At 44.2% G+C, this 20846-nt stretch overlaps 1 protein-coding gene across 2 annotated transcripts in view; it reads left to right on the top strand.

Moving 5' to 3' along the window:
• Grin2b (glutamate ionotropic receptor NMDA type subunit 2B) overlaps nt 1–20846 on the top strand; it is a 478504-nt gene that overhangs the window by 441378 nt on the left and 16280 nt on the right. For both annotated transcript variants that reach the window (XM_026787956.1, XM_005364513.2), the window contains exons 12-14: nt 13810–13970; nt 15720–15907; nt 19376–19614. In XM_026787956.1, the coding sequence (XP_026643757.1) occupies nt 13810–13970; nt 15720–15907; nt 19376–19614 (588 nt within the window). The remainder of the gene's footprint in view (nt 1–13809; nt 13971–15719; nt 15908–19375; nt 19615–20846) is intronic.

The raw sequence follows: 20846 nt of genomic DNA, 5'->3' as shown, positions 1-20846 counted from the left end.
ATACCTAGGATATAGATGATATCTAGGATATGGATGATATCTAGAATATACCTAGGATATAGATGTTACCTAGGATATAGATAATGTCTAGGATATAGATAATATCTAGGATATAGATATATCCTATATAGATATATATAGTTTTTAACTTTCCATCAAAATGCAGCCTTTTGGCTGGCGGTAGGCAGAGACAGGTAGATCTCTATGAATTTGACGTGGTCTACATAGCTAGTTCCAGGACAGCCAGGCCTACACAGAGAAACCCTGTCTGGAAAAACAAGCAGACAGGCAGGCAGACAAAACGAACAAACACAAACAAAAAGCAGCAATCCAACTTTTCAAATGCCACTTGCGGTCCGTAGGGTCCTCCTATCTTTCTTGACTCGGCTCTTGGCAAACACAGTTCCTGTTCCCTCTCGCTGTGGTTATCTGGTGAGAACTCTTTCGCATGCTTTCTACTGAACTTCATCCTTTTAATATTTTCCCTCCTCATCCTGACCTGTTTTCATGGGTGTTGTAATTTGGAAAGTAAAACTTTCTCCCCTTCCCCAAGAAAAAGTTCACGTGTTTAACCCTGGGTCACCAGCAGGAGGCACTGTTTTGGAAGGTTTTGTAATCTTTAGAAGTGGGGTCTTCCTGAAGAAAATGGCTTATTGAGGGTAGGGTTTGAGGTTTAGTAGTCTGGGCTCCACTTCCTGTTTTCCACTCCTCCATCTCATGCTGCTGACTCCCTGCCTTCTGCACCATGATGACGGTATCCCTTCTTAAGCCACGAGCCAAAGCAAATCCTTTCCTCTTTAAGTAGATTTTGTGGGCTATTGGTTCATAGCAGTAAGAAAAGCGAATGTAGTTATCTTTTGCAAGTATCATGTTTTTTTGTCAACGGATGGCAGAGAAGACAGTCTGCTTTACGATTATTTATGAAACTGAAAACCAGAGGCCAGTTAGTAGAATGGGGAAATATGTTAGATGAGGTTGTGAAGCGGGTGTTTTTCTGTCTGGGGATACAGCTTGATGACAGAGCTCTTGCCTAGCACTCCAGTCCAATGTGATGTCACTGTCAGCAGTCATTCGGACTTGGGGAGCACTTTCCATCCATCCTCTGAGATATTACATGCTTCCCCATGTGTTTGGAGTTCCCACACAGACCCAACTCAATTGCTTATGGCTACCCTTTCGCTAACCATCCTTCTTGCCTGGTGACACATGTCTCTTATCTCACAAGAATCCTTTGTTTTTGGAGTTCTGGGGTCGGAGTCCAGCACTCACCATTGAGCTATGTCTCCAGCCAGAAGAGCATCTCTCTTCACAGCCTATCTTGGCAATGTCTCCTACTCTACTAATTAGCTTCTGACTTGCAAGTTTACAATCAAGTCCAGCTTCTCTGCAGTCCATTGACAGAGAAGCAGGATGCACAATGCTTGGATTCATTAAAGGAATCTCGCCACTGATCTCTTAATAGGATCGTTGTATCATGGAGTTCGATAAGAAAATAAAACCTTCGTTAATGAGGATAAAGAAATGTCCTCATTAATAAGGACATTTTCCTCTCATTAAAATCTTTAGATTACAGGTGAGAGATGGACTCATCTAGATAATCCTGCCATTCAGACTGATCTGCCCTACCAGCAATCTGATCTCTTCCACCCGTGTGCTTCCTCCAAATAAAGTATCTTCCCTAAGCCCGGAATGATGCAGAATTTGAGTGTCATATAGAAAAAAATAAATATATTTTAATGTGTTTATCTGATGTTACCTGGGAATTTTCTTGCGAACTCACTCCAGGCTATGGGCTCGAGTTGAAAGGGAGGCGCTTCAGGGTGCCATATTCTCATCAGCAAAAGGTTCCATGGATGCAGAAGCTAGAGCTCGGGTCACCAAGTGCACATATGGTGTTCAATTTGAGAGACACTGGAGACGTAGCCCAGTGGTGATTGCTTACCTGGCAAGCTCCAGGTCCTAGGTACAATCTCCTAGTTCTCTGGGGGTGTATATTTAAAATCTAGGAGAGATTCTAAACTAAATTTATTTGTCCCTGTTTCTCTTAATCTATCATAGAAATCACGTGGTATGTAGCATGATACACTAATAGTTAAGATGTCTCCATACTTCTCTGTGTTCTCCACTGAAACCTTAGTGATTGCAAGAACTTATTGGATGACTGAATAAATGGTTCAGTGAATGAGTGAGTGAATGAATGAACGAGAAGAAGGTTCTTAAACTCATATAGTGTTCATCATGGAAGACAAAGCCGTACAGTTTTTATTTGAACGAGAAAGCTTTTTCATAGCAATGGCGACAGGGAAAGAAAGGGAAGGAATGCAGATGAGAAATATTTGACCTTTCCTGTGCCAGATAGAATTTTCACACCTTTTAGCTTTTCCTCCCGTCAAGCCACCTAAATGGGGCAGACATGTAAGAAGAGAAGTGAATAAATGGGGTCTCCACCTGTGCTAGTATTTTGGCTTGTCAGACTTTAAATTGCAGTGCTCTTTCAGGACTTATCTGGGGGATATCAGACCTCTTCAGAGCCCTGACTATCACCTAACTCCTATTCGTGACCAGTAGAGTAGGTCCCTCTGGCCTGCCAGTGTCGAGCCAACTTCATTCCCTGAATGGAAAGATCCCCCTTCCCAGTCAGCCAAGTCTTTGCAGAGCACCTGTTGTTTTCCTGGGCACCACCAACAGCAGAAGTCAGTCAACTCAAAAGAACCATTAACACTTCCTGTTTAAGAGGGGACGGGGGACAACCCACAAAAAAGCAGGCTCATATCAAAGGGTTATTAAAGATAGTAGTAGCTTCTTAGATTTTCCAGAAGTACACACCAAATATTATTTCTTAAATTGTCCATGGTCTTCTATATACAAATTCCAGCATAACTTCCCTATCTATGGATTCTGATAACATGACAGGTGTTCACTGAATGCATTTGAATAAATGATATTAAAGCAGAATATTAATCATGAGTTAACAGTGTAGAATGACTTTCAATCCTTTGTCACTTGGGGATGTTGAATTCCATTCCTCTAACAACCTGGCTGATGACACTCTGCAGCGGAATCTTCTCATGCATTATAATTGGAGGTCCCTCATGGGTGACTTAGACACAAGAACTTTAGTGAATCCTCAAGGCCTGAGGATTCTGCTGTCTTTATCATCGACTTTCCTTCATGTCTTGAGCAGCCTAGCACCCAAGACATACGCCGAGGTGAAAAAGCTTTTTGATCTCCGACAGGTATGATATCCCTGGCTTTTCTTTTCTCCTCTGGGCCATACAGAAGTGACTCAATCTCCATTTCTCCAGCTCCATTACCCAGTTCACACGTGTACTGGGAAAAATAGCGGGTAGTCTTGGAAATAAACTCAGTGCAGAATAAGTCCAGGGAAAGAGTGTGACAAAGTTAAGCCAGTTTCTTTACCAAAGGGTTTTCATTCAGAGCCCTGGCCTTTGAGGCCCATTGGGAGCCCTGGACATTCACTGTGCTTGGTGGCATCATTAGGCCACATTGTGGCTCTGGCATTCTCTCAGCTCTGGTGTCTCTATGTAGAGCCGACTTTATTGACCAAAGGAAGAAGTCCCGCTGGGCTATGGATGGGTCATGATGTGATGGGGAGGCAAATGCTTTCCTTCCCATTTGTCAGTGGGAAACCTATTGATCAGATGGGTCCCCAGGACAACAGATACGCACTTGTCCCCTGACCTGCCCTCCCCCCATCACCACTGGCCAGAGACCTTACCTGGCAGAGTCCAACCTCCACCCCCACTTCCTGACTCAGAAGACATCAGTGCTTCCAGAAGCTCTTGGTTCATCTACAGATGACTCCAGTGAGGAGCTCCATGTATATGTAGGACCTCTAGTAACCTCCTCCAATGGATCCAATACGCTGGGACTCCTGGAGCAACAACTTTAGAACCTCAGATAGTAGTGACTTTATCTACATCTGCCACCCAAAACCTTCCTTAAGGCCATTGGTCTTTGCTGGTACTCATAGCTTCAAACAAAATCTGGAAAAAAAAAATCCCTGATCTCCCCCAGGCCATCTGGAAGCTGGAGTGTTGTGGGATTCAGCAGACTACTTTCCAGCAGTCTTGCCTGAAAGTGGGTTGGAGGAGCTCAGCGGTGACGAGCTGTGACAGGGACTGCTGAAGGGTAAAACACGAACTCTCCATCCTCACGCCTCTGGCTCACTTCATCCCCGTGTTATCAGAATCATCCCCAACTCTGTGGCATTTCCGATGCCAAAGAAATATCTATATACATTGTCAAGTCCTAGATTTGACAAGCTCTTATGGGATCTCAGCTCTGATACAGTTTTTGAGGAAAAATGAAGATGGTGCCAGGAAAGATGTCCTCAGCTGACATCAGGACAAATTAACTCCTTGTCCCTGGGGACGACAGTCCAGCACTACATCTGAGCAACATCCCACTTGGCCATGTTGCGTGAGTCTGCATTAACCAGTAAGCATTTTAAATGGCGTGTGAGGACTAATACACAGGATTCAATTCATTTCCTTATTAGATCATGCATATGGAGAGTTTATTTAGGGTCAGGGACTGTTCTAGAGCCTGGAATTACAGTGAGTGCAACAGGAAAAATCACCGGGAGAAGGGAAGGAGGGCAGAAAAAACGGAAACTGAAAAGAAAGTGATGTGTAGTATTAGCAGGTCTCATCTCGTGGAGAGAAAAATCCAGTAAAGCAGAGGAAGTCGTTAGCAGGGCAGTCACAGTTTTCCCTCGGCACATCGGGGTAGGCCTAGGAGTCTGGCTGGCACAATTGCGGGAGACTGTCTTAGTTACCCAGGGCATTCTTGGGCAGAGAAGAGGATGCTTGAGCAAAACAACCTAGGGGGTTCTGGCAACTTCTAGGTGGTCTCCCAGGGCAACTAGGCATTAGAGGAAGAACAAGGAGAACAGGTGGGTTCAGACTCCCTTCCCTCCCTGGCTCTCAACATAAGGTTTCATTCTGATGTGCATTTCCTTTGTCTTCCTGTTATGAAACCATAGTCCAAGTTCTTGGCCATTTTCTAGTAGACATTTCTTATATAGCCCCTCTCTTATCCCAGCTATACACTTATGTTGAGTCCTAATTCACCCAAATTCTGTGTCTTCCCTTGGCCTGTCTGTCAATGCACTCATGATGTGGCTTCCATCCGGGCACCAAATTCGTATGCCATGTTTACATATACAAGCTTTCCTCCCACCTTCAGGGTGCACACTGTACTCGTGGGCATTGATACCTTTGCTCATGATAGCCTGCTGCTCTGGTGTCTTCCGCAAGCCAACAGTCAGTCAATCATGGCAAGTGTGTAAAGGTTGATCCTTCAGTGATGAACACTGATGTGTAAGTGTAAGCCAAATAAACCCTTTCCTCCCCAACTGGTTTTTTGGTCATGGTGTCTCAGTGCAGCAATAGAAGAAACACTAACTAAGACATCAATGATGATAATGACACGCAGAGTCAATAGTTTGAAAGCACTGTGTGGGTGGAAGGCAGTGTCCATAACAGGAGGGGTAAGAGAAGAGGAAAGCTCAGGATAGGTAAAGAGGGTCTCTGTAGAATTTCCATCAGCACGCAGACTGCAGTCAGAAGCCACCATCTTTTCTCCTGAGGACCTAGAAGGGCTGAGTGGCATTTGGGCATTGATTCTCTTTGTTATTCAAATGTAGAACCAGAAGTAATGGGATGAATTATTTATACTGCGGGATTGTCACGCTCTGAAGACACAAAGCCCCCAGGTCCCTCATGGCAAGCAGGATAGCCTTGTGCAGAGTGTCCAGTCTGCAGCTCTGCAAGGTCATAGCTCTGGTTTGCACTGATCTGCACATGCTGATGGGACAGGCAGAAGGAGAAGAGCCATTTTCCGGGTTGGTCTTTACATTAAAGATACTTTCTCAGCCCCTTTATTTCAGTAGAGCCGCTCTCCCTGTGTGATGTTACTCACCAGAGCTAACTGTGGTTAATTCTCTGTTAACTTCCAGAGGACAGGTGACTGGTGACAGGCCACTGAGCTAGAGGTCCATGGGTCCAAACAGCAGCCTGGACCACAGAGACCACCTGCATTGAGGAGATTTGGAGTGTCGTCTCCAGTACTTCACTTTCCAGTGACCCTAAACACTTCACAAATGGCTCCACTCTCACTTCAGGATGCTAATCGGGTTAGAGGGGAGTGTGCAAACAGCACCCCTGCCCTCTACCACTCCAAACTCCACTACCCTTTCTGCAGCTTCAGTCCGCCCCCTGCAGGAAGCCTTCCAGGAATCCTGACCTGGTGACGGCTGTTCTCATTCGGAATTTTTATGGTCACGGTAGATCTGTGGTCTCCTGTGTTCAGTGTGCAGCATGCACCGTGCTTCATGGTTATGAAGGGTAGAATAACATTGTGACCCTTTCTGTTGCTGAGATAAAATGGCTGATCAAGGCAACTTATAGACGGATTTACTTTGGTTATGGTTCCAAAGAGTTAGAGCGCATAATGCAAGGCAGAAGAAGCAGGCGGCATGGTAGTTGGAGCAGGATGCTGAGAGCTCACACTTGAAACACAAGCCCAAGGCGGAGAAAGAAGGAATTGGACTGGCAGGTGGATTTTACCTCTGAAGCCTACCCTCCATGGCATGCTTCAGGCAGGCCAGGCTTCTAAACCTCCCTGAAATAACAGGATTAAGTATTTAAATGCAGGAACCTATGGGGTTCTCATTCAAGCCACAGCAAAACATGCCTAAAGCCTCACATTGTTTACACACACACACACACACACACACACACACACACCCCTGCCCTGCCACAGTTCCCATCAAAGCTCAGAGCTCAGATCTTTTCCAGCTCCTGCCTCTCAGTTCGGTCCTCCCAGCCTGGTGTAATGTGCTGGCTCTAGAGGACTCTTTCTCACACCAAGCCTGGTTTTGTCTTTCTGACAGAGTCCTCCCAGGACACCACGACAACGGTCGTGATGATAATGACAGCAGTAGCCATGTTAACACTAAGGGCACATCCGTTTGCTTATCGCGTGCCAGACCCTCTACTGCTATACGGCCCACTCTGGAGAACTAGCTGAATACTCACTCACACTTGGCGCACAGGGTACACTCCACAAAGTCCGGGAACCACAGCACAGAGCTGGACATGTCCTCAGGTAGAGGCCCCCCTGTTTATCACACCTCAATACAGCAGTTCTCAACCTTCCTAAAGCTGCGACCCTTTAATACAGTTCCTCATGCTGTGATGACCCCAACCATAAAATTATTTGTATTGCTATTTCAGAACTGTAATTTCGGTACTGTTATGAATTGTAATGTATAAATCTGTGTTTTCTGGTTGTCTTAGACAAACCTGTGAAAGGGTTGTTTAACCCCCAAGGGGTTGCTACCCATAGGTTGAGAGCCAGGGTCTTAGAGTGAGACCTCTAAACTCTACTGTATAGATGTCAGGTCCTTTGGGAGCTGTTAGGCAATGCATCCCCCTTCCTCATATCGGCCTTCAGCCTTATCTATAAGGCTCGAGCAAAGGAGAGGATACTGCTGGTCAGTTAGTGTGCCTGGGTTTTCTCGCTCTCTCGGCACCGAGTGGGTGTGGCTGGTATGTCTATACTGTGACTGTCTAGACACTGCTTTTCTTTTTCTGTCCAAGTGGACAGCTCTTCTGTGTCACCCCCTGACTTGCCGTTTGCGATGTGCTCCCACAAGGCCCAGCTTCCCCAGGGCTCCTGTCACTTTGTGCATTGCCCTGAGTCACCAGGCTGGGCCTTTTAATTGGCCAGTTCCTGGGCCTCTTGTATGCCCCACATGTTCTTTGGATACCCAGTTCTTCTTATTCAGGTCTCAGCTCAAATGCTGCTTTCTCAGAGAGGCCTTTTGATGACAGGCAATCAAAGTCATTCTGTATCATTACCGGGTTTCTCTTGTCGTGGAACGCTTTATTTTCACCGTCTGAAACCAGGAACTCCTTGCTGGGAAGCTACCCCGGTGCTGAAAAGCTCAAAGCAGGAAATGCTTTATTGTATTGCAGTGTCTTGGGGATCAGATATCTGGGTAAAACTTGGCTGTGTGTGTCTTCTATTTTATGTGGCAAGGGTAAAGTCACCTGATCTTCACCTGGAGGCTAAGCTGAAAATGGCTGGGCTTGAGGGTCCAAAATGGCTTTATTGGGATCTCTGATATGTTGGCCAATCCCTTTGGGGGTCACTTCCCTTCAATCACTACAGCCTTGAATCAGGAAGAGGAAGCATAGGGATATGATGTGACTGGCAAAATCTGTGTGGCTAACTTTTGCCTACCACATATTTAAAACACATACATGCATGTATATGTGAGTCTTTATACATGCATGCATGTCTGTACCTATGTATGCTTGTATAAATATTACTCACCACTTCTCTTAGACGTGAGCTTCTTGATCTCATTTGGCAGTGCCGCATCCTCTGCACCTAGAACCCTGTCTATGCAGAATAAACACTTCCTGATTACAATATAAATGAAAGAATGCGTGCCAGGAGAAGCGAATGGCAGAACAAATAAACACTGGATGAACACTTACATTTCTGACTCTCCAGGGAGGTCAGCTCCTGGAAATAGGGCCTGATTCCTTTATCTTTTCTTTATAACTTAATACAGTCCTCTCCAGTAATAGGTGCTTGATAAATATTTGCCAAATGAACTGATGTATTCTAATTATCATAATAGAAGTTGAGGTGGTAATTTCCAGTATATACATAGGTGTTAAATGAGTGTGGATATTATTAACGGATAAAAAGAGAAAGCCCCGCACTTAGGAAAATCAACGTGCATATTTATTTGACTGTAAGAAAACAAACGGGACTAGACAGTACCCCTTCCCTTGTTTCTTTTTTTTTTTTTCATTGCCTCAAGCTCTGTAACAGACTCTTTCCTGAGGTGGTGGCAGCCAAACAGCCCCAGGGACCCATTTGGGGTAAGAGTGAGGACCTTCTCACCCTCAGTCCCTGTGTGACTGACAAGCAAGGCAAATTCACTTTACGGTCATTTTAATGGAGGCTGAGATGTGAATGTGAAAGGCTTCAGGGTGCCGATTCTGATGCACGCTTTCCAGGAAGAGCAAGTGAGATTATATCTCTTAACATCCTGCTTTGGTGTTACCGCATGTGCTATGAGCCTACAGTGATTGCCAGGAGCAAGCCTTGGATCCAGCAGAGAGGGTGGGAACAAGTAACCCTGACACCAGGAAAGGAAGGATAGCCTTTCCCAGGTGACCCCACCTAAGAGCATATGAGCTCACTTCCCAGGACGCCAGGGCAAAATAACTCTTGGCTGCATCCCGGCTGGCCATGGAAAATCTCAGCCTGTCCTTCTCTTTCACACAGCTTTGAGCTATATTCTTGACTCTTCGGGACTTTGGTGTCTTCTTCTGTGAAATGGGCCCAATCCCTATGGAGCCTCCTCTTCTTTATTACCATCTCACTAGCTGGATCTGTGTCTCAGCAACCCCAGTCTGGGTGGAGCCTAGAGAGACTGAACTGAAGGAAGTGTTACAGTGACCAATGGTGATTGTAAGGAATGCTGGTTTGTTTTAATTCACTAGTTTAAAATCAGACAGTTTTTAAATTAAATTGTTATTGGAGTCATAATTTTTTAAGTTATTTGTCAAGGTCCTACCTGTTCTAATTTAGATTCTTCATGGTATACTTTTTATTTCTTCCACCATACCCCAAAGACCATCAACTCTCGTGGAGGTTAAACAGTAAGGCCTTGCACCTTGGGGTGTGTTTTATCACAAGGGCATTTATCGAAATATCGAGGCATCTGGGAGTTTTCCTTTGTGTCGTCTCCATGGGTCTCCTTAAGCATATTGTTCCCTGCGAATGTGAATTTTAGTTAGGTTCAGGGCCCAATGACAGTCCTGAAGAGGTGTTTGATTTAAGCTCACTCTCAAGCTAAACAAGAACTTTCAAAGGAGAAGGCAAGCTTATGGGTACATCCGCTCTGGCTAATTCTGAGCCCATGTCCTCCCTGTTGGCCCCTGGACTGACCTAGTTTTAGGGGCAGATTAGAGACTAAGACTTGAGTCTGAGGGAACACTGCCTCACACAGGGCAGTTTTAGGTACTGGAACTTTGCTGCCCCAGAAGCAGCTAACAGTTTCGAGTTTCATGCAGTATTAAGTACCTTCCTATTTATTATCTAATAAAATAATATTTTCAGAAATAAATGGAACGTAGCAAGACTGAAGAACTTGCCCATGTTCATGTTCCTGTAACAGGCATGAACCAGGACTTAATTCAATCCCAACTGCCTCAAGCTAAACTCTGTTCTGAGGATGGTCCCTTCCATCCTTCCCATTGCAGTCTAGGTTTGTTTGTCGGGTTATGTGCTCACGAAGATGCCTTAAACGGTCCAAGTCTTGTTCCATTATTATCTAATTTGTTTTTTAAATAGCTTCAATTCATTTCCAGATACTTCATCCCAGTTGGTGGCTTGCCTTTTCATGGTCATAACTGCATCTTTTAAGGAGAAGTTCTGAATCTTGAGGAACTTTAATTTATCTTTATTCCCTCTGCTGGTGGGTTGTACACATGACGTATAGGCTTCGTCTAATTCTAGGCTACAAAAATGGTCTCATATAGTTCCTCCTGAAATTTTTACAACTCCGAGGTAATTGCTATTGATCTTGGGAGGTGAGGGATAAGGTTTGTTCGGTACAGGAACATCTAATTATCTTCAGAGCATTTGTTGAAGGCTAGCTTATCTCCATTGAATGGCCTTCGCCTGTGTTTGCGCATGTCTGTGGGCAGCCACTCCATTCTGCCCACCTTCCCCTTCAGCTTCTTTGCACCAGTGCTGTAATGGCCTGGAGCTCTTCAGCGTGTCTTCACATCCTCCAGTGATGCCCTTCTCCTTGAAAATGGCGTCTGCTGTTCTAGGTCTATATTTTTTTATGTTTGATTTAGCGATGGATGTGATTGTAAAACAGCATAGAGAACTTAAAAGATCATTTCAAACATAAAGAGCATGGTACAAAGTTAGAAACATCTTGGCTTGTGACTCCATCAGGAAGTAGGAACATTGGGCACAGAATTCCAGTTAGTTAATCAAAAATTATCCCATGTACCTTGCATACCTTGTTTTAAAAAATACTTAGATGATAATAATTTATCTTAGATCTGAATTGGATGTAGTTCCAATATCAACAGTACTTCGGAAACTGATATGGAGCAATGTCTTAGTCAACGTTTGTATCTATTGTCATTGTCCCAGCCAAATGCAGATTTACAGATGAGGGAGTTTATTTGACTACACTGGCTGCTACCTCCCATGCTAGCTTTGAGTTTGGGGAAGGGCTTTCTTCAAACTTATGGGGAGTTCTATTTGACAGTAATGTGTGAAGTGTTCTGGTATCTGTCTCTTTTATTAAAGCATAACCTTGTTTACTGTAAGTTCACTGTCTGCCGGGCACAGTGAAGGGTCACTCTTAATTAGGCCAGAGAAACACTGATGATAGTGGCCACCGCTGCCACTGGGTGCTATTGAGAAAATTACCCTCCCTGAGCCCTGTTTCATCATTTGTCCAACGAGAGATTTAAGCTTTGAGTGGACAACTCAACTCTAAAGTCCTCTGATTCTTCTTCTATCTTTATTTGCTTAAAAATTGTAACCTTTTTTAAAAAAACAGAGGATATTAATGATATAAATCATGCTGATCACAAAAGGCAACTTTTCCAGTTGGGAAGTCTGGTCTTTTGAGGTCCCTACACACCCCATGACCACAGTGTGGCTCTTTGACTCTACTCTTACCTGTGACCAACACAACAACTCCGTTGCTGCGATGGCACCTTGCGCAATGATAATCTATAGCCCTTGAAGCCCTCACATTACAAGAATGGCCACTGAGCCTGGGGTGTTTTAAAAGCTCAGTGGTCCCCCAGGTTGATGGGCTAGGTTTTCAAACACAGCTCCACGATAACGGTACAGTATTGAAACCAAGAGGGACTTAAACTTCTTCACTGTCCTGAGTAATCCAAGGCACAGTTTTATGCCCATATTCTGTGTCATCTTAGCTATATTCACAGGGCAAGAATATTAAACAACCTGCTGCTTATCAGCAAACAAAATTAAAATGTACATGAGTTTAAAACAACATAGGAGCCATTACTGAGCACCTATGGTCTTAGCTTGCTTTCCATTGCTATGGTAAAGACTCTGACCAAGGACCATGTGGGCAAGTAGGGAATTCTTCGGCTTATATGTCCCAACATGGTCCATCAATGAGGGAAACCAAGGCAGAAACTCCTGGAGGCAGGAACTGGAGGACAAACCAGGGAGGAGTGCTACTTACTGGCTTCTTCTCCATTGCTTTTCCATGTTTGTTTGTTTTCTTTATAAAAACCCAGGACCCCTGTGCAAGGGTGGCACCGCCCACAGCGAACTAGGCCCTCCCGCATTAATTACTAGCCAAGAAAATACCTTACAGACCTGCCTACAGGGCAATCTGTTTGTGTCACGCCACCCTATTGTGTAGCGGGTACTGCCAAGCATGTCTCTCGCATTGTGTGAAGTCCGTCACAGTCTTAAAAGCTGGGCACCGCCCACTCTTTCTTTTGGAGGAAGACATGTGGCACATTTTCTGTTAATGATCAGAGTCATGAAATAGTAAGTGGCAAAGCTGGTCTTCATGTCTGTTTCAACCTCAAGATCAAAGACTAGTTCTCAGTACTCAGCTGGTGCATTTCGGGAGGCGCCGAATTTATGGGATGAGCCGTAGCCCTCAAAACCAGAATAAAAGTACTGATGGATCACTTTGAGGTCAATTTGATAGAAGGGGGAATTCACAGGAGGTTTCCCAGAGCAGTTGCTGTGAGCTATATTTTGAAATGAAGGGCATGAATTGCCCCAAAGAGAAAGGTGAGTTTCTGTGAAAGAGATGGATTCGGCGAAGCTGTGAAAATACAAATGGTCAAATTATATGCTCTGGAAGCAACATTAAGACCTAACTCACTGCAGGGTAATAAAACTGATGTCATGGGGATAGAATCCAAGAAATTTCAGTTCTGGTGCTAGGTGCTGGAGATACACTCTCAGAATTTTTTTTTTTTTTTTTGGTTTTTCGAGACAGGGTTTCTCTGTAGCTTTGGAGCCTGTCCTGGAACTCCCTTGGTAGACCAGGCTGGCCTCAAACTCACAGAGATCCGCCTGCCTCTGCCTCCCGAGTGCTGGGATTACAGGCGTGCGCCACCACCGCCCGGCTCTCAGAATTTAAGTACGAGGGGAACATGGTTAAAATGACATGGGGTTTGCAAGTTATTCAGTAGCCGGAATCAGATCAGTGGAATTTTGAGTGCTTTGAAGGTCAAGAACAAAATCTCTTAGCAAAATGTACTTGATATTCAAACACTATCTTCATGAATATAATGCTGTGTGACCTTAATTGTACAATGACAGTGTATTAAGAGGCCTAGGAGGAGATTTTAGACAATTTTTGGAAATAAAGCTGGCTAATCTACCATGGTCAAACTGGATCACACCACTTTCAGGCCCATCACCGCTGGTATTGTGCTGTGTGCAAAGAAAAAACACACAGGGTTATGGATTAAACTCGGGGTTGGGCGAGTAGAAATCTCTTAACAATACGTCTTAAATTGAGTTGAATTGAAGTCTACTTCCAGAAGGCAATTACTGCTCCTGCATGAGGACTGATGTGTTTGGTGAATTAGAGCTGGTTCCTTCCCATTATAAACTCACTAATGCTGACTTAATGTCTCTTCACATTTTTCTAAAGCATTTCTTCCTTTCCCTGTCTCTGTCTGTCTGTCTGTCTCTCTCTTTCTGTCTTTCTCTCTCCAGTTCCAGAGACCTAATGACTTTTCACCCCCTTTCCGCTTTGGGACTGTGCCCAATGGCAGCACAGAGAGGAATATCCGCAATAACTATGCAGAAATGCATGCCTACATGGGAAAGTTCAACCAAAGGGGTGTAGATGATGCATTGCTCTCCCTGAAAACGGGGTAAGAATGGCCTCCGAGCTCAGAGTGATATGTTTCTCCCATCCATTAGACACAGATTGAACTGGTACCATAATCATTAAATCAAACACTGCTGCCAAGTTAAATTTGACAGTGCCATCCCAACCATTGTACAAAAGTGCTTATTCTGTTACTTGCTTCTGTGTTACCATCCTGCAAATTGTTTTCTGCTTGCATGAATGTGGCCACGGAGTAGAAATGAAACCCATGGACGTGTAGAAGGAAGAATCAAGGAGAGAGCTCATGTATGTTGCACATGGGATGGAAAAGCCTATTCTGGGATCCACGGACAAGGGAGAAATAAAAGAAGAAGCATGCAAAAGGTTTTAGATGACAACAGTTAAGAGTGTGTTGACTGAGCTCCAATCCCAGCCTTGGTTATCCTTCCTCATTGCCCGTCTCTGTGCCTCCGCTGCTCCACAAACTATAGATGGACTGTCACGGAGCTCACCGGGCACACTTGTCCTTTTGTTTGAAAGCCATCCACACTGGGCATTGGAAATGTTGAGATTTGGAGGCTAATGGGTCACACCACTGTTTCTCTTCATTCTGTGATGACTACCAGCCCGTGGACCTTGTTCGGTCACCCTTCTACCACAAAATCTTCAAGCACCACCTAGATGTGTGGATGCTTAAAATACTGTGAGATGCAATCTTGCTGCTTTAAACAAAGTCACAAGAGACTTCAGAAGATGAGGTCTGAAGCCAGGGTAGGGGAACTCTGGGTAGTTCAAACTGTGGGACACCCATAGCTCCCAGTTACACCAGATGTTTGGCAAGCCACCAATCAATATTTTTTAATAAGATGCATTTTATAAAATGTCCTGTGACTTTTCATGTCAGAAAGGACTTGCTTTTTTTTTTTTTCTTAAAGAAGCACAAAGATCTCCAACTTATAAATGTTTGGCCAGGGCTGGCTGGGCCGGGGGCTGCATGTTCTGCTTCGTTTTGGGCCTGTCACTTGCATGGCTTCATCCGAGCGCTTCCTCTGCCTTTAATGTATGGACATGTTGGTTTGAAACAATCTGCATGCCTTCCTGCTCTTAGCCAGGATCTTTTCTCTATGTAACCCGTCTTCGCAAAGCTCCATGTCTCACACCATGTGCCTATAGGTTTAGGAATTTGAATGATCTTGCTGATTGTGTATGTCATCTTCTCCTGCAAGGTTTCCCATTCGCTTCCCCACAAGCTTGGGCTGTCATTCACCACTAGGGCCCCTCAAAGCAAAGTCTTACAAGACAAGACAATAGTGAAACCTTTCTGACCACCAAAATAGCCATGCATCTCCTGAAGCATGTCAACCTACACTTTCCCCCACTCTGGACTGTAATGAACTGAGAAATGAAAAACGTTATATAAATCTTACCCATGCTATTTGTTATCATTGTGGTGCTTACTTTTCATTATTTCTGTTATTATTTTTATTGATTGCTTTTTACTCCTTCTCCTTTTCAGACACAGATTATGAGTTGGCCTCGGGCCCAACTTATATTCTTATCATTCCTAGTGGGAGGGGAGAAATAAATGACTCTTTTGAACCTGAAGTCCCATCAAGAGCAACAGCCTGGGACACAGGCTTTAGGCTCTGACAATAGGCCAATATGAGCCTAACTGGGAACCAGGCCTCCACGTAGCTTCTGGAACTGCACCACTCATACTAATGGCCCAATAGGTAGTTCTGTTGTGTAATTTCCTCCTTGGTATTTGTTGGTTCCTTTCTTTTCTGTGCAGGAAGCTTGATGCTTTCATCTACGATGCAGCAGTGCTCAACTACATGGCCGGAAGAGATGAAGGCTGCAAGCTGGTGACCATTGGCAGCGGCAAGGTCTTTGCATCCACTGGCTATGGCATTGCTATCCAGAAAGATTCCGGGTGGAAGCGCCAGGTGGACCTTGCTATTCTGCAGCTGTTTGGAGACGGTGAGTTAAAGAGAGGGGAAATGTTCACTTGGCCTCAACCCATGGCCATTCTGAAATAGCAACCTTTCTTCTCCGGGTATCCAAAACAGCTTTTCACAGGATATGATAAGAGCCCTTTTTAGACTGCTAGGGCTGCCATAACCAATGACATGGATGGAGTGGGTTCATCGTGTTGAAATTCTGGGCACTATAGCTAGCTTCACTTGAAAGTGGTAAAGGAGAATCCTCATGCATCTCTATAGCATGAATCCTAACTGCTCTCAAAAATAAAAACCCAGAGTCAGATATCAGGACAAATGCTGAAAGATCAGAGAAGTGAAGGAGCCAGCCACTAGAGAGATTTTTTTTGTACCTCTACTGAGTCCTCAGACTGAAGGGGGCAAGATCCTGTCTCCAGGAACCTACAGACTAAATGTGCTGAGCTCCTGTCTCCTCCTGCCTTATAGTCCTCTCTCTGCCCAGTCATGTCTCTTCCTGTCTCCACATCCCGAGTGCTGGGATTAAAGGGGTGAGCCACCACCGCCTGACTCTGTTTCTGTTTGAGAGTGGCTCAATCTAGTGTAGCCCAGGGTGGTCTTGAACTCACAGAGATCCATCTGTGTCTGCATCCTCAGTGCTGGGATTAAAGGTGTGTACCACCACTGCCTGTCCTCTATGGCTCGTTAGTGTGGCTATCTCTGCATTCCAATCTTCAGGCAAGCTTTATTTGTTACAGCACAAACAAAATCCCACCACACTTGTCACATATCTTTTGATGGCTTGTGGTTCTGCTTGGTCTTCCTTGACCTGTGAAGGCACCACTTAGGTCTCTACTTTCATTCTTCCTGGGTATGTGTTTCTGTTTGATGTTCATCTCTCTCTGAATTTGTTCTTTTCTTAAGGCCAATCATATGAGATTAGGGGCCCACTGTGTTCCAGTGTGACCTCACTATGATAAATTACACCTTCAATGACCCTATTTCCAAATACATCTACATCCATAGCTACCAGTAGTTATTGTTGACTGAGGTTTTATGTCCTGCCCAGTTCCCACAGTCATTGAGTCCTAAATAATCACACAGAAGTCTACATTAGTTATAAACTGATTGGGCTAATAGCTCAGATTTCTTATTAACTCGTATAACTTATATTAGCCTATTATTCTTGTTTATGTTAGCCACGTGGCTCGGTACCTTATTCAGCATGGCAGTTACATCTTGCTTCTTCTGTGACTGGGTCAGGACTGCAGACCAAACTTTCCTCTTCCTAGAATTCTCCTGTTCTTTTTGACCCGCCTTTACTTCCTGTCTGGTTGTCCTGCCTCTATTTCCTGCCTGGTTACTGGCCAATCAGCGTTTATTTAAAATATAATTGACAGACTACAGACTATTTTCCCATACCAAGATATATATATATATATCAACTGGTAACTTGTAAGTTCAATATATAAATCACAAGGGGACATACTTGCACTAGGTAAAAGATGAAGAAAGGGATTAAAGTAGCTGGTGACAGGGTACATTTGAAGATTGTGTGGTATAAGGAAGCCTTCAGGGATGCAGTAGGCTACAGTTAGATGCCTCAGATAGAACTCCATGTTTCTAGTCTTAACAAAACTGTAGCCCAAAACCATAGGGTGGTATTCTATATGTTCCCAGAGAAATGAGTATGTGGCTTTTTCCTCATCCTCCACTCTGCCCTGCCTTGATGGTCATGGCTGAGGTGGAGGGAGATGTAGTTACCAGACAGTACTTTACTGTGTCTTTCCAGGGGTGGACTAAACAGTGAGAAAGTTTGCTTCATTAAGCTACTATCTTTTGAATTTCTCTTCCCTTCCTTATGCAAAGCATCAACTCTTCGCATCAGTCCTCACACACAAACTAATCCAGATGCAGATGAGTCTCCCTCTGCATGGTTCTCCAGCTCATCAGCCATGTGGGTTTATCTGTTATGACTATAGGACCGTTGTTTGTCAGGGAAGACATCAGAGGCAAACCCAGAGGTGTGTTTCCAGATTACAGCTGGATCTGGCTGCTGCAGTAGTTAGGAAAAGCATTGTTAATTCAAAGAAGGGAATAAAAGTGAGTGGATACCCATCAGGAAGAGCAGGGGTTTGTAACTGGGGAGTTGGCAAACCATGTTGGTGTAACCACTAGTCATAGCCAAATAGCTCCTTAGTCTATAACCAAGTGCATCAGTAGAGAGGTCTTCAGCTTTCACTGGGCCATGCAAAGTTCAGACTTTCATCCAAACCAGAATCCTCTGACCAGTATCCTTCATGAGACTTCTAGAATTTCATTTGTGTGAAATTAGTGACATTCTAGGGTATACGCTTTATTTCATCTTCTTTTTTGTCTAAGAGTTTCTACTGACTAACGTCTACATGACTCCTCTTTTGCTTTTCATATTTTTCTCTATAAGAGATTGTGGGAGCCCATGTGACTCAGTTTCCATCTGGAGTCCATTCTGACTTATATGTCATTTGGGTTCAAGCTTGCCTGCTCTGCATTATCCAGTAACCTTGAGAGCTGTGAGACAATTCTGATTTAGCCTGTGAGAAAAGAACACTCTATCTAGTAGACAGTCTACTGCTGATGACAAACCTCGGAAACATCAAGATAGAAAGTAAGGCTGCTCCCAATTAGCAAACGCCAGTTAGTTAGGAGGTTGCTCACTCAAGGACAGAAATGATCTTGTTAGACACTGACTGACCATCTGTGCTGTGCTCTCCAATCTCTTTCAACCTCTCCTTCCCCAATCTAATCTGCTCTGTATAAATCCCATCTTTTGCCCATTTGATTATGCTATCCCCACTGTTTATAAAATAAAGGACTGAGTATTTAACCTCAGAATGCATACATTAGATTTTTATTAAGCTTTCTTGCTGAGCATCATTCTGTTTGAATTGTTTATTTATTTACTTGTTTGTTTGTTATTTTTACCTCTCCCTAAGCCCCTGTTTCCCACCTCTTCCCCTTTGATTATGCTAGTCCTGCAATCTGGAATGCTTTTATGTACAACATACATTAAAATCCATTCCCACTCTCAAGTTCTCTCTCTTCTCTCTCTCTCTCTCTCTCTCTCTCTCTCTCTCTCTCTCTCTCTCTCTCTCTCTCTTTTCTCTCTCTCCATATTGACCACTTTGCCCACAAACTGTTGTTTCTAATTTGAACCCTTGTTCTTTGCATGTCATATTGTGGGTAACACTGAGCACTGAGATGCCAGTTTTCACCGGATAAAGGAGAGCCACAGGGAATTTCCATGGCCTTGTATCATCTATAGTTCATTCCTTATGATTTCACTGAATACAAGGAGTATACTGATGAGTTGAGATGTAATGATATTAATAAAAAGTATTCATTTTCTCTCTTGTTTGCATCTCTTTCTGTCATGTTTTGACCCCCTTCAACTCTCTTCCTGTCTTGTCTCCCCTTTTCTTTCCTCCCCCCCCCCCTGCTTTATCTGTTTCCTTCTGTGCCCTCTTTCCAGGGGAGATGGAAGAACTGGAAGCTCTCTGGCTCACTGGCATTTGCCACAACGAGAAGAACGAGGTTATGAGCAGCCAGCTGGACATCGACAACATGGCAGGCGTCTTCTATATGTTGGGGGCCGCCATGGCTCTCAGCCTCATCACCTTCATCTGTGAACATCTGTTCTATTGGCAGTTCCGGCATTGTTTCATGGGTGTCTGTTCTGGCAAGCCTGGCATGGTCTTCTCCATCAGCAGAGTAAGTGTTTTGACGTGGAAACCTAGAGCTTGTTGAGGACGGTTAAGCCTTGTTCTGTGCCAAGCAGAGAGACCCAAGAGAGTGCTCATTGCAGACTTATGTGGCTAAAGCATGAAGCCACATCATATGCTCGTACCCAGGAATCTGTGTGAGAGAAATCTGAGCGTTTCTAAGACAGGTAGTGCTGTTTCCTTCCATTTGAGACTCAGATGTTCGATTCACAGTTTAAAAAAGGTGGATCTTGCAACACAGAAAATTTGAAATTTCCCCATTTTCTTTTTACATTACCATCAATTGATTCTGTATAGACTGCATGAATCACTTGATCCTTAAATAGGAAGGTGTAACATATTTTAGTCTAACACTTGAAGGCAAATTGCCGGTGGTCTTACTGTTCTTAGATATTAACCACTTGTGAGGTATGGGAAATTGAAGAGCCTAAAGGTTGGGTGTGGTGACACATGCCTATAATACCAACGCTGGAAGAATGAAACAAGAGGATCACAGGGGTGTGTATGGGAATGTGCGTGTCACTGACATAAATAACATTTAAAAGAGCTAACAGAACGCAAGTCTTGACTTATAAGAAACTTATATTCCAGAAACTTACCTAACTGGGGCAAGACTCCAGGCTACGTTAGGAATCCTTATTTCCAGTTCAAAGTGAGGTATCAGGAAGACAGTTGGGTTTTCAGATCTTCATTTCCAGTTCAAAGTGAGGTATTGGGGAAATAGTTGGGCATATGAACCTCAGATCACAGAGGGATTGTTTTAAAGGGTAGGAGTCTCCTGGCTTGGCTAATGCAGCTGAGGGGCTCACACAGGAGTGGTGAACTCGCATGACCTTTGAGGATTGAGGACTGTGCTCGGTATATAACCAACCTTGACTCAAATGGAGCTGTGAAAGGGAATGGATTTCTCATTAAGTTGTTTCATTCTCTGGTCATTTTCCTGTAGTGTTTTAGTGGCAGGGAACAATTTCTCCATTTCCTCTCCAGCTGTCGGGTAATGCAGGTCATTCAATCACATAAGAGCAGGAGAAAGGAAATTGTGGGACTCTAGGTCCCTGGGCCTTGGGTTCCTCTGTGTAACCCTTCCCAGAAGCCACAGAGGCAACAGAAAAAAAAAAAAAGAAATCTCACCCGTGGCCCTCTGACATGAACACTGCTTTCACAGAGGAGGACACCTAACATGTCCCCCTGTCCACTGTCAGGGGGTCAGAAGTGAGAAGC

Source organism: Microtus ochrogaster, assembly GCF_000317375.1.
Source record: "Microtus ochrogaster isolate Prairie Vole_2 chromosome 14 unlocalized genomic scaffold, MicOch1.0 chr14_random_2, whole genome shotgun sequence".
NCBI classification, from domain to species: domain Eukaryota; kingdom Metazoa; phylum Chordata; class Mammalia; order Rodentia; family Cricetidae; genus Microtus; species Microtus ochrogaster.
Note: the sequence above shows the minus strand (reverse complement) of the source record. Positions and strands in the feature narration are given on the sequence as shown.